The sequence below is a fragment of the Podarcis raffonei genome, chromosome 3 (genome assembly GCF_027172205.1).
Source record: "Podarcis raffonei isolate rPodRaf1 chromosome 3, rPodRaf1.pri, whole genome shotgun sequence".
Taxonomy (NCBI): domain Eukaryota; kingdom Metazoa; phylum Chordata; class Lepidosauria; order Squamata; family Lacertidae; genus Podarcis; species Podarcis raffonei.
In genome coordinates this window covers 6817263-6832454 of record NC_070604.1, presented here as the reverse complement: position 1 = coordinate 6832454, position 15192 = coordinate 6817263, and the positions used below count along the sequence as shown (strand labels likewise).

Sequence of the window (15192 nt, the reverse complement as noted above, 5' to 3'; positions counted from 1 at the left end):
CGCGGGTGGCGCTGTGGGTAAAACCTCAGCGCCTAGGACTTGCCGATCGCATGGTCGGCGGTTCAAATCCCCGCGGCGGGGTGCGCTCCCGTCGTTCGTTCCCAGCGCCTGCCAACCTAGCAGTTCGAAAGCACCCCCGGGTGCAAGTAGATAAATAGGGACCGCTTACCAGCGGGAAGGTAAACGGCGTTCCGTGTGCTGCGCTGGCTCGCCAGATGCAGCTTGTCACGCTGGCCACGTGACCCGGAAGTGTCTGCGGACAGCGCTGGCTCCCGGCCTATAGAGTGAGATGAGCACACAACCCTAGAGTCTGGCAAGACTGGCCCGTACGGGCAGGGGTACCTTTACCTTTACCTTATGGTCAAAACCACAACAATAAATGAAGCATGAGCCCCATTTTTATAAAGTACATCAGTAACGGAATTAAAGAATTCAGAAAGGATCCAGTAGCTAAATGTTGGCCTAACACAGGTTTTCATTCTATAGACAGGGGCAAAGCACAGGAGCCGAGATCATAAACCCACTGGCGGAGGAAGAGGAGTGTGGGGGGAGCGCACTGCCCCCGGCAGCACGATCCCAGTGGGGTACCATTGCGGCTGCCCCCCACCCATGCTGGACGCCTCGCCCCCACAGGCGGCATGCCATGCCCCAGAATGCACGCCATGCCCCTGTGGGCAATGCGCCCTGCCCCTGGGACACGCACTAGCCCCGCCCCTCCTGCTCTCCACCCCCCCCGGTGCTCCGCTACTGCATAGAATCATAGAATCATAGAGTTGGAAGAGACCACAAGGGCCATGGAGTCCAACCCCCTGCCAAGCAGGAAACACCATCAGAGCACTCCTGACATATGGTTGTCAAGCCTCTGCTTAAAGACCTCCAAAGAAGGAGACTCCACCACACTCCTTGGCAGCAAATTCCACTGTCAGGAATAAACCTTACTCTTGTCTTGTGCCCAAGAATAAAGGTGCACATTGATGTTCAACTCACAGTTCAATCCTATGCCTATCCAGAATTAAATCCCACTATGTTCAGTGGGATTTAATCCTAGGTAAGTTTCATGGGACTGCAGCCTCAAAGAGCCTTCAAGTACTAATGAACCAGTATCCTCGTCTGTAGTTTATATTTTCCTAGCAACACTACAGAGTTTTGCATTCTCCCTGGCACTACCCCCTGATTTTTTTAAAAAAAGAGGAGTCACAGTGAATTATTTCTTAGAACTAACTGCTTAAAGCTACTTCCTGGCTTAGAAATACAGCCAGTAACAGAAATTAACTACAGCTTTAGTTCAACAAAGTTTTGGCTTCCGTCAACCTGTTAGATTTTAAAACAATCATCTGGGAATTAAGGTCACAATTTTTAAATTATTATTATTATTATTATTATTATTATTATTATTATTATTATTAATACCCCACCCATCTGGCTGGGTTTCCCCAGCCACTCTGGGTGGCTTCCAACAGAATATTAAACAGAATAAAACTTCAATAATTAAAAACTTCCCTAAACAGGGCTGCCTTCAGATGTCTTCTAAAAGTCAGAAAGTTGTTTATTTCCTTGACATCTGGTGGGAGGGCATTCCACAGGGTGGGCGCCACCACTGAGAAGGCCCTCTGCCTGGTTTTAGAACACTGGGGGATAGACAGAGTTTTCATTTGCCATACAATGAGCATTAGATGTACGAGAAAGCTTAACATATTTATATTTATATTTATATATATTTATAGAAGAGCTTCATATATTATCCTCTGTGTTGAGGCCATAAAAGTGTTAGTTTTCAGTCTGTAAATCTAGTTTTTATATATATCTTTATATTTTACATCACATTTTGCTAGAGAGTGTCTGTCAAATCAACTGCTTCACTACTAAGCTAAGCTATCTTTTTTGTTCTAGATCAGAAACCAAATTAATAGCAACTTACTGCTCTAAATTGCTTGGTTTGGGTAGGGTCATATGCGTAACCTATAAACAGACATATTAAATATGCAGTGGCAGTTAGAAGTCTTATTAATTTACTGTCTTCTCAGTTTTAATCTTGGGTTTAATCTATGTATACCAGGGGTCTCCATCCTTTTTTGGTCCAAGGGCACATTTGGAAATCTGAGAAACTGTTGTGGGCACCACCACAAAATAGCTGTCAATAAATCTTCCTTCAGCCAAATACCTGGTTGAAGAACCTTTCCACCTAGTTCCTAAAGGTGTATAATAAAGGCCAGGTAAGGCTTCTTGTGGAGGGCGTTCCACAAATGGGGAGCCACTGCAGAAAAGGACTGTTCTTGTGTATGCAGAATGTAGAATGGAGTGATAGTTTCTAAACACTTATTATGCACATGACTAAATGGACTAGTGGGTGTTCACTTTTCCTTACAGAGCAACAGCATGCATGCTTTTTCCTACTAAGGAACAATAGCTATGGGGGGAAACAGTTAAGCACAAAACAGCTTTCACAACTTATATCGCAATACATATTGGCTTTCAGACTAACGCTTCATCCTTCAAACTATTTGCCCAGCTTGCCGTTAGCTCTCTGGGACTATTTAAATAATAATTCTAGCAAAATACTTTTGACTGGTTTCAATGATTTCTTTTGGCATTTACCCCACAGTTTTTAGCTACCAAGTTCTTCTGCCTGCTTCTAGTCAAGAACAGAGAAACAGACCACAGATGCAAAATGAGCATGACAGTTAAGGTAGGAGGCATAAAAATTAGCTAAGACTTACTGAATACATAAATATGGAAATCTGTTTGCAGCCACTGTACCATGTGCATTTAGAGGACCTGATTTTACACACATATTTTGAATGGGCACAATCCAGCCAAAATTTAGGTTTTTGTAAACCTTACTAATTTCAGGCATGTGATTAATTCTCTCAATGAATCAAATAAGGGTCTGAATTTGGGTTGCATCATGCCAGATACTTTAAAATACCACAATGATTTACTTTCAAGGAGCCTGTGAACAACCTTCATACAATTTTTTTTATTTCATTTATGAATCGCTTCCTATGAGGCATCCTGAAGTGCTTTACAATGTAATACAAACATATATTAAACAGTTACATACATAAAACAGGTAAAACAACTGTATGTGCACACACGCACGCACACACAGAGTTTTTTAAAAAACAGCACCACATACATCAAATCAAGTCAAGTCCAATCCAAACAGGTACCAACTGGTAGATAAGCAGATACCTAGATAAATGAGATAAAGTGATATATTTTTGAAAAGCTACCCGCTTGCATGGTAGCTTTTTAGTTTTGGATTTTGTTTCGCAGAGCAAATATTATGTGGCATTATACTGCCTTTTATATTATCATGCATTATTTTCTCCATCTGCCTTTCTTGCTTCCCCACCCCCTGTTCTTCCCCCTGTCTTTTTTTACTATATTGGGAGAACAACCCATAGCTAAATGTTTAAACAACATCTGTAAGGGCATTATTAAATCATGCCTGAGCATGGGAAAAAAGCAGACCAACCCTTGAAACATGACGATCCCTGATTGATTTTAGATTGCTCAAGTCGGAGAGTATAATTTGGGAAGGTTTTAACATTTATAGCCAAGTACTTGTGTTTATTGTAACTTTGATTGCTCATAAAAGTATTCATGTTATCACACAGATTCACAACTCAGCATGTCCGCTTAACTGTAACATAAGCAACAGCAGAGTGATCTAAGAAAGTCAGATGCATATTTAACCAACCTGCCTGGTACTAAAAATTTAACCTGAATTGTCATTTAGCCCTCAGGTCGTGGCTGTGCATAGTGACTGCAATCTCCTTTCAGTACTTTTCCATGGTAACAGCAGGAAACCTCAGACCCAGGGGCCAAATGCAGGCCTCTATTTGGCCCTTGGAAATCTTTCCAGCCTACACTCTCCTCAAGCCACACCCTCACTGAGTGCTTTTGCTTGGCTGGATGTGTCCTTGATTCCTCTTGCTTGCTTGAAAGTGTCTGTGTGTGTACAGAAATCTGACTTTCACACAGGTGGAATGTAACCTACTTTACAAATTTAAGAGTCATGCGCATTGTTCTACCAACTTTTGCATATACTCCACCCACCAGTGGAATGTGGCCCCTGGAAGGTTTCTCACAAGGGAATGTGTCTCACTGGTTGAAAAAGATCTCCCTCCCTTGCATTAGGAAGAACAGTTGCAGAAGTACCACAGCTTCAGCCAGCCTTGGAAGAATTGAAGATCAGGCTTAAATTTAGCAAAGTAAAATGAAAAGGTGCACAATGCCAGATTTCTCTGGATGCAGTTCACCTCTGGCACACTGAAGTCAAGTTACATCAGGGATTGTCAACCTGGTCCCTACTGCCCACTTGTGGGCATTTCAGGATTCTAGGCAGGCGGTAGGGGGTTCTACGGCACAAGCTGAATCCTCCTTCCATCGAGCACTGGTGGGCAGTAAGGGAATTTTACCATCAAGAAAGATGCATTAGTGGGCGGTAGGTATAAAAAGGTTGACTACCCCTGAGCTACATGATAATTATAGCCAACTCAAGTGTTGTGACAAAATCCAGGCTGAAGGAATCCATGGCACCTGCTTTTTGCAGTGGCTAGAATTATCTGAGAAAATGGACAAGATGTGCAAGACAACAGGCTGACCACTGGTGTGGCACATCTTCCACATTAAAAGTCCTCCACAGGTTGTTGTTTTTTGCGACAAGGTTCCCCAGGGCAGGTTCCTTAGATCCTGGGAACAAGCCAAGGTTGCCAACTTGAATAAAATGAGGAGGAGGCAGGTAGGCCCCATCCCACATAATCCCACATGATGCAGTGCATGCACACCATTTGAACGGCAATGCCCATCAACTTGGGTTGGGGGTGGTGCTCCCCTCAAATATTTTATTGGGGGTGACAAAGACCCCTCAGCCCCTATCAGCTGGCTCCTATGGACCAAGCCACTGTGCCAGCATGCAGAAAGCAGATTGTTAAGAATAAAAGCAGGTTATGAGCAAATGAGATATTAGTTAGGATGTAAAAGGTTCGTGGGGAACTAAATTGTCATCAGCGTGGTCTTGATGGATTTAATACCAAATATATGAAATACAGTGGTGCCTCGCAAGACGAAATTAATCCGTTCCGCGAGTCTCTTTGTCTTGCGGTTTTTTCGTCTTGCGAAGCACGGCTATTAGCGGCTTAGCGGCTTTAAGAAAAAGGAAACAAACTCGTAAGAACTCGCAAGACGTTTCGTCTTGCGAAGCAAGCCCATAGGGAAATTCGTCTTGCGAAGCACCTCAAAAAATGGAAAACTCTTTCGTCTAGCGAGTTTTTCGTCTTGCGAGGCATTTGTCTTGCAGGGTACCACTGTATCCATTTGGATTATTGATAAAGAATCAAAGGCTATCTATGCTAGGCCTATGAGTGTCCCATTTCTATGTTAGTTAGTGCCCACTAACATAAGTTTCAGAAGAAGCTCAAATTCCAGGGGCAAATGCTTTCTGGCTCAAAACCACCAAGGTTTCGTATTGTATGCTTCTATTGATTTCATGATATTATTTTCAGGTTTTACTGCTTAGAGGTTTTATCTTTTTGTACATGGAAAGGCGATTTTCTAATCTCTAGCTATAATCTTAAATTATAGTATGCTTCTTATAATCTTAAATGAAAGTATGCTGCTTTTTAAAATGATCAGGATGGTCTTGGTTTAGGCAATCTTGAGTAAAACCAATGCAAATTCTCATGTCCACTGAATAAAACAATGAGGATGTTCTCAGAAAATTTAAGTACGTAAGCAATATTAAACTTAGAAACATCCGAAATATGATACAAGAAATCATGTAAACATTTTCAAGAAGCATTATGAAAAACTCTCTTTTTTGCAGAAGCACCATAAAATCTGGTATTCCTAGTTTATTTCCAGTATCATGCTACCAAGACATGAGTTTGGGTTTTTCATACACATTTCACATATTCCCACATGTTGTGTTGCTGCCAATAATTCATGACTGATCTACACCCAGGCTGCCCTTCAGCATTTCATTTAATCTCTGCAACGATGATTTACAATGACTCATCATTAATACAAAAATGTGTGTTAACAAGTTTTGAAAGATCTAAAAAAAGAAGACATTTCCTTAGAGTTGTGGCTGAACGACTTATGAACCAATTGAATAAAGAGAAAGCAAACCATAAATGATAGGTTAGCTCTCCCCTAGAAGCAAACAAGTTTAAGGGGGAAAAATAAACTTACAGAATAGCTATCTTCAAAACAAAATTTTTTCCCCCTTCCAGTAGCACCTTAAAGACCAACTAAGTTAGTTCTTGGTATGAGCTTTCGTGTGCATGCACACTTCTTCAGATACACTCATTTGTGTGCATGCACACGAAAGCTCATACCAAGAACTAACTTATTTGGTCTTTAAGGTGCTACTGGAAGGAAAAAAAATTTTTGTTTTGACTATGGCAGACCAACACGGCTACCTATCTGTAACTAGAATAGCTATCTGTATGCCTATTATTTCCCCAGTCCCTAATCTTACATATAAGACTTTTCACTGTGTCCAGTTATTTCAATCACACTTAGGAGCAGTCAAAGCAGCCCAGCATCATCTGATGGATAGAAACCTCAGGAGCGATCCACAAACCTAGTGCACTGTGTGCTGCTGACCTGACATGTCCTTTCCCCCTCTGCACCAGTGCAGACTACTGCTGAGCCTTAGCAGCACCGAGGCATGGCTAAGATCCAGACAGCAAGCGCCTAAGTTGTCCCCAGCTGTGCAGGGGAACCATCACAAAAGTTTCCAGATAGAAGAGAAGATCTGGCATGTTTAACAGAGCCTCTGGGCTTTGCTCTGTCCCAATCCTAGGGCTCAGTTGATACCTCAGTGAGGTAGAGTTGCATCGGCTCAATGTAGCCTGACCACAGTTCTCTCTTGACGCCTGTTTCACCCCTGTGCTATGAACCATGTGTTCAGAGCAGGTGGACATAGATTTGGCCACAGGAGCTACACATTTCATGCTCCTAGACTAGCAGCAGGTAAAGTTCAAATCCCACTTGTGAGGGATCTTGGGCATCCCAATGTCTCAAACTTAGTCCTCTATTAATAAAACAACAAGGTCATCTTCAGGGATTTGTTAGGCATTTCACGTCACATATAGCAGTGTTATACATAAATGACCAATAGCAGTTATCTCTTCCTCAAGTGAAATTTTGGTTCACTTGTTCCTTCATTCCTCATATCATGCCAGCTATTTCTGAAGCTATCATATGGAAGCCTACTATGTTTTTGATTTTGTTTTTGTTATTTTGAACAGTGGAATCAAAACAGCAAAATGTCACCCCTGATACACTCAGGCTTTAAGCACATGCTTAATTAATTCTCTTGTTTTGAACCACTGTGGTGGGACAATAAGCAGTACAACCCAATTGCAATTCCATGGGATATTTCTCGTCCTGTTTTCATCCTATGTGCGCTCTCTCTCTCTCTCTCTCTCTCTCTCTCTCTCTCTCTCTCTCTCACACACACACACACACACACACACACACACACACACACACACTATAAATACATACCTGAAACAATGCCAAAGTAAAATGCTCAATGATAATAAAATTTACACAATGGTTTAAACACATACATTATCTTGTAATCCTTACAACAACCTGCAAAGTATGTCAATATCATTATCCTCATTTGCAGATGAGGCTAAAGCTGAGAGAGATTGGATTGCCTAAACCACCATACAAAAAAGTCAAACCTGGGACAACTTGCAAGTAAAGACACCTAAATGTATATGTGTATACAAATACAGACACACACAAATAATCCACGTATATTTTTGTTTTACAGAAGTGATACTTAACATCTCAAGTCAGGGGGCAGGAACTAAAGGTGCTCAGGGACTGTTTGTAGACTGCAGAAGACTGATTTTCCCTCCCCCATTTTAAGAGCCTGAGAGTGACTGAGAGGGAGGGACTGGCCTTGGGAAGGTTGATGTTGTTGCAGAAAGACAAGTGGATCCCCCAATAAGGAAACTGCAGTGTGTTGTCCAGAACCACAGCACAGAATCCACAGGCTCTCAGGAGCTAGCCAAAATAATTTCAGGGGCTAGATGTGTCACACTGACAGCATTTTGCTGCCAGCAGGCCCATCCCTGTTCAGAAACATCCTGTGTCATTAAAATGCACAAATTACATTTTAGGAAGCTATCCTAAACCGCATCTGTTCCCCCCAGGATATTACATGTTAGTCATACCCACCATTCATAATTGTCGATAAAATATTATCTATGTTTAAAATCTATTCTCACAGGCTAGAATCATTCACAGGCTCCACCTTGCAAGGTTCTCAGAATGTGACTTCTAATAAAAGCTGATATAAACAAACACATGGAGAATATATACTTCTAGGCCAGTCTAGGAGGTCTGCAATGGCTAACAAGCAGAGTCCAAGAAGCAATTGTAGCCAAGGATTGACATCTTATCCAAATGAGGCGAACAAAAAGGAACACAAACTTTGGCTATAGACGTGCAGGCAGACAATAAGACATGCAAAAGAAGGATTTGTTAAAAATATAAAAGCCAGCAACAAACACTTCCTTAAATATCAGTAAAAGAAGACTGGCTAGAGAGGCAGTTGGTGCTTTGGATAACAAGATAATCAAAGGAGGAGCATAAACAAATTACAGAGAAGTTGAATGAATCACTGGCATCTGTTTTTACAGTGGAAGATATAGGACAGATCCTGCCTGCACCAACTTTCACAGGGAAGGAGTCTGAGGAACTGAGGCAAATAGTGGTGAAGTGAGAACAAGTGTTAGGCCTTACTGACAAAATAAAAAATGACAAATCACTGGGTCTGGAATGGAGAGCATGTGAAATTGCTGATCTTCTAACAAAAATATCTAAATTGCCCCTAAGCTAACCAACCTGAAAACTGGAAACTGGTCAATGTAACACCATTTTTTAAAAAGGGATCACAGGGGATCCTGGAAATTTTAGGCTGGTTAGCTTAGCACAGGGGTCTGCAACCTAAGGCCTGTGGGCCGGAAGCAGCCTGTGGAGGTAGAGTGACCAGCCCACGAGCCGCCCCCCAAATGAGCTACCTGCTCGCGCCCTGTGCTAAACCAGCGCAGCGCAGTGCGGGGACTCACTTCCGTGACACCGAAAATCACATCTACGCAGATGTTGAAAATCACAGACACACGGGCGATCCGGCCCATGGCGGGATCTCCGCGGGACCGATCCGGCCCAGGCAAGATAAACCTTCCTGACCCCTGGCTTAGCATCTGTTCCAGGAAAACTAGTGTCTCACTGAGCAATATAAAAGCAGAACTAGGATGGCCTCTGCAAGGGTAAGTTCTTTAAGTGTGTAAAGAAGCATATAGAGGTGATCCAGATGACATTATGTACTTGAGGTTTCAAAAAGCTTTTGACAAACTACCTTACCAAAGACTCCCAAAGATGCTTAGTAGTCATGCATTTAGAAAAGAGGCCCTTTTGTAGATCAGGAACTGGTTAAGTAACAGGAAGCAGAGAGGAGGAATAAATGGTGGGTTCTCCCAAGGGATGAATGTGGAAAGTGGAGTCCCCCAACAGTTGGTATTGTGATCTATACCCTTTAACTTGATCATAAATAATCTAGAACTAGGGGTGTGCGGTGAGATAGCCACATCTACTGATGATATAAATTTATTCAGGGTGGTTAAAACAAAAATAGATTGTGAGGAGCTGCAAAAGGATCTCTCCAGACTGAGTGAACGGGAAAGGAAATGGCAAATGCAATTCAATATAAGCAAGTTCAAAATGATGTACATTGAGTTTTTAAAATGGCGATGTAGGTTAAACCACTGTGCCGCTTGGGCTTGCCAATCAAAAGGTCGGCGGTTTGAATCCCTGCGATGGGGTGAGCTCCCGTTGCTCGGTTCCAGCTCCTGCCAACCTAGCAGTTCGAAAGCACGTCAAAGTGCAAGTAGATAAATAGATACAGCTCTGGCGGGAAGGTAAACGGCGTTTCCGTGCGCTGCTCTGGTTTCGCCAGAAGCGGCTTAGTCATGCTGGCCACATGACCCGGAAAAATTGTCTGCGGAAGTGGACAAACGGCGGCTCCCTTGTCCTGTAAAGCGAGGTGAGTGCAGCAACCCTAGAGTCGTTCGTGACTGGACTTAATTGTCAGGGGTTCCTTTACCTTTACCTAAATTTCACATATATGCTCATGGGGTCAACTGACAGTGACCAATAAGCAATGAGACTTGGTACTGTAGTGGATAGATCAATGAAGGTGTTGACCTAGTGTACAATAGCTATCAAATTCCAGGTTAGAGATCATCAGGAAAGGGGTTGAAAACGCAGCTGTGACTATCACAATGCCATTAAGCAAATCTTTGAATATTGTGTACAATTCTGGTCACCTCACCTCAAAAACTGTATCATAGAACAGGGAAAGTCTCAGAAAATGGCAATCAAAATGACTGAGGGGCTGAATCAACTCTCCTAAGTGGGAAGGTTACTGCAGTTGGGTTGGTGCTTTTTCTTTTAGAGAAAAGGCAAGGGAGGAAAAATGAAAGAGGTATATAAAATTATGCAGGATGTGGAGTTGTTAAGGCAGCAGAGAGCATTGTTGGCTGCCCACTCTCCACCTTAGAGCAGATTTATGCCACAAGGTGCCATAGGAAGGCACTGGACATAGTAAAAGATCCATCACATCCTGGTCACTGTCTCTTCGAGCTCCTGCTGTCGGGACGGAGATACAGGACGATGAAGACAAGAACGAGCCGTCTTAAGAACAGCTTCTTCTCCAGAGCGATCTCGGCCCTGAATGGGAAGCCTGGACTTTGAAAGTCATCTAATCTTCCTTGCTGTACTATACTGTATTGTTTTAATTAGTGTTTTTATGGAGCAGTCAAGTAATTTCGTTGTCCCCAAGAGGGGGTAATGACAATAAAGATATTATTATTATTATTATTATTATTATTATTATTATTATTATTATTATTTAAAAAGTGGGAAGTAAAACACTTGCCTTCCTCTCACATAATACTAGAACTTGGGAACCCAATGAAGCCATATATTGGAAGATTCAGGACAGATTAAAGAAAGTACTTTTTTACACAGCTCATAGTCTATGGAATTCCCCCACACACAGGTGGTTGGCCACCATCTTGAATAGCTTTAGAAGAGGATTTGACTAATTCATGGAAGATAAGAATACTTATATGGAAGACAAGGCTACTAGCCACAATGGGCATGCTTTAACTTCACTGACAAAGGCAGTAAGCCTCTGAACCAGTTGTTGAGAATTGCAAGTTGGAGAGAGTGCTGTCCGACTGAGGCCAGGGACAACGGGACTTGTAGTCCAGCAACATCTGGAGAGGGCCACAAGCTGGCCATCCCTGCTTTAGACTTTCAGCAGCATAGCTTAAATATCCTTGTGTCATTCATATTGTAGCCACATGTTCCTACTATGGTCATGATTCAACCAAAGTTAACTAACCTCCACTGAGCTCAGTGAAATAGATTTTAGTATGCGATTAGTTCTTGATTTAAAATAAAGGGGAGATAAATGTAGCTTCACCTCATCTGGATTGGGTCCAATTTTGAGGCCCACAGGCAAGCAAACCAAATACTTTTCTCATAATATCAGAAGTATACACCCCCCCCCAGTTTATCTTATTTGCTAAATTGCATACAAGATTGAAGGACAAATGCACAGAGGCAATATACATTAGTAAATCTGCATCAAGTGTGCTTTCATATTCTGATGTCCCTATTAGTGATTAATACATATATATATATTCTAATTATTTGAGAATATTTAAACATGGTATTATAAAAATATATCAGGACGTGCAATTCAATATACAAAGCATTCTGTGTTTTTCATTACTCAACACATTTAAAAGGCTACAACAAATGGATCTCCCATGACTGTTGTAAGGTCACAGAAATTGATAACCCTTACAAGCTATATTATGGGAGTCTGCCTGTGTCTCACAGATAGTGCACTTTGTGAATTAATCCTCTGAAGGCAAATATATTGTAAGTAGCTTGTTATCTCCAAAGTACTAAATTGAAGAATACATGGGATTATATTGACAGAAATTACATTTTCTGTAATGGGGTTTAATATATCTGAAACGTCTCCCATTGGTCCCTAGTCACACTCTGACAGAGAAAGGTTGGTTAATGCAGGTGCAGTAAGGCATCAAAACCAAATTTATTCACTAAAATGGATTAGGCCATGTAATTAAAGCTTCAGCAATATTAATCTCTGACACTTACTGAATAATATAAAATACTTTTGTCTAGAAACTGGCCCTCTCCCATTTCTCCTCTCCCCTACCCCACCAGGCTTTGAGCTTGCTGTGGACATTTTCTGGATATTACTTCAAAGAGGGTAAGGTTTCCACATCGTAAACACTAATCAAAAAATATTAGGACAATTAATTAGATACACTTAATTTTACACCGCATTAGATTTCAGTATGCTTCAGATATAAGCCTTGTTCTGGTATACAGTGTGAAACCTGCATTTCTGTGCAAAACATATGGCAATACATTAAATCATTTTTTTTTAAATGGTGATCTTTTTGCTAACTTAGGACCCATGTAATCAGAAACAGCAAAAGCTTAATATTTTTAAGGAGACTTTTTTCTTTCTTTCTCCCAAAGCAAGATTTGGGGCAGATTTGTTTCAGGTTGTTCCCTGTAAAGCAATTTTAGAACCAGCTTTCTCAGATCATGGGTGTGGTCCCATGCTCAGTTTGCTTAAACTACATTGACTTTAATGGGATTTAAAGAGCTTGTATGCTGTGTCGCAAGAGCCGTGAACACACTTTAATACAAATCAAGCCAGAATAAACCGATGACTATAGAAGAACTATAATAATGGTTAATTTATTTGTAATTTCCTAGCAATAGAGAAATTGACTGCTCGAAAGGTGACCTAAAATAGATCCATTCTAGCCAGGCAGCAGGCGCCACACAAATAGTTATGCATTGAAATCTAACTATTTCCCAAGTTATGAGAAAGCAAATATCTGTAATCCTGAAGGAGTAGAAGAACCCTGAAGGAGTAAAATAACTAGTTCCCCTAGCTGAAAACATCACTGAGGCGATGCTGGTTTTGTACCCATAAACTAGCAAAGAAATGTAGGCTACTGCATCATCTCAGTGCAAACCATTAGCTGCAGGATGCCAGAGGCTGGAATACTGATTGTGTGCAAACATTAAAGCACAATTACTTACCAATTGTTCACTTGAAGTATTGTGAGCCCCGTGTCTTGTGCCAACTGCTTTTTCTGTTCTTCTGAAGGGTAAGGATGCTGTAAGATACCAAAGTATATGTACATAAATATTATATATACATACATTAAACGATAATTTTACCAGCTATCTTAGTTGAATCGTAAAAGTGCAGTATCTATAATTAAAGACAAAAATGCTGAGGTGTGTCACTCTCATAATTATTAATGGGCTACTACATCATATAATTAATGGCAGTAAAAGACAAGCCAATTATAATGATTAGTGAAGTGTAGAAAGAGCTGCTTAGGATACAAGCAAGTACTTTTGACACTGAGGGAGGGTAGTTGCAACAGTAGCACAAAGTTCCAACTCTTGTTTGACAGAATTACATACGTTATCATTTTCTGTATTTTGCACAATACTTGTTAAAAATATATGCAACAGTCCATACTTTGATTTTATACCAATATGAGGCCTGCATCTTACTGGCGAACATTAACTTTGCTTATGAATTTTGTTCTAATGAACCAACCCAGCTACCAACTTTTGATCAAAATACTTGTGTTTTATGCACTTAAAGTGTTAAGCTCAATTGTAGTCAAGAACATGTGCAATCATCAGCTCAGAAATTCAACTTCTGCTGTGAGGATTTCAGCTTTCAGTTTAGAAAGCAATCTCATCACATTATTTTACTTCTGCATAGCTTTATGCCATATTTATGCATGGGGCTATTAATCCTTTGATCAAACTGGGGCTCCTAAACAGGGGTTCATGGACCACCAGTGGTTCCACATTGTGTCTGTGGGTTTGTAGTTGACAATGGGAGATGGCATATCCTTCACAATAAGTATACATATTTATTTTATATATTTTATTGCTGCTTTCATTTCTTATATGTAACTGAAATAGCAATGCATAAAATGATACACACACACACACACACACACACACACACACACATACATAGAAATGCAATTAAAACTATACAGCATCTAGCAGAGTGCATTACAACAACAGGCAAAAAATTCTTTAAATGGTCTAGCAAGACCCTTATCAATTTTGAAGTGATGCATTGAGTTGGGATCCACTGTATTAAAATATTTCTGGACTTTCAGTATAAACACCAGTATAAACACCAGGAGGCTCTCAGAATCAATACTGACTAATCTATTCTGGCCCACTTCATTAAAAACAGGAATTCAGCTCACTGTAATTTAGAATGCTATTCGCTGTAATCTTAATTCACATAATTCGCAAGACTTTCAAAATAAAATTAGATAATGATTGGGAGCTTTCTTCATGTATTTCCCCCAAAATAAACCAATATTGTGGGTCCCATAAACATTTCAAATATTATTTGTTCCATTACTGCTCCGTATTATTTGTTCCATATTACTATCCCAAGTAATTTTTTGGTGTTGCCATGGCTGTGATAATCAGTGCAGTGTGTGTCCATGTACTTCTGCTTCATATCACACATAATACATTTCTCCACATCATCCTGGGGTCACATACCTGGGAACAGTTTGCATGAAGTGAGGTTGGGAAAGTGAAAACGACAATGTGAAGCAAGTGGCAACGATACCCCTGTGCAGCCACATGGCAGGCATCAGCAGTGAACTGAGTAAAAAAGCATTTGCTGGGGCCTAAGGACTGCTGTACGAGCCACTATAGAGCCCCACTAACACCTTCCCTGTTATTGCACACATGTGAAGTGTTACCCATTAGCCAGCCTTTGGTTCAACACATGCAAGTATAGTTTCCATAAATATATATTAAATCAGATTCATTGCCCTGGAAGCCCCTTTCCCTAACCTGCATTGGTTACACACTGGGAAGAGAAAGCGTATTATACTTTCTCAAGGGCTTCTTCTTTTCCAAGCATCCATGAACAAAATGAAGCTAGGAGAGCCCCCAGATAGCCTCTTGCCCAAGGGCCCACAAAATCCTGAACAACTTCTGCTTTGGAATTTACTTCCAAGACAAATCCAAAGCCTA

General features: G+C 41.0%; 1 protein-coding gene across 4 annotated transcripts in view; it reads right to left on the bottom strand.

Moving 5' to 3' along the window:
* MEIS1 (Meis homeobox 1) overlaps positions 1 to 15192 on the bottom strand; it is a 153036-nt gene that overhangs the window by 22598 nt on the left and 115246 nt on the right. For all 4 annotated transcript variants that reach the window (XM_053380460.1, XM_053380461.1, XM_053380462.1 and 1 more), the window contains exon 9: positions 13195 to 13271. In XM_053380460.1, the coding sequence (XP_053236435.1) occupies positions 13195 to 13271 (77 nt within the window). The remainder of the gene's footprint in view (positions 1 to 13194; positions 13272 to 15192) is intronic.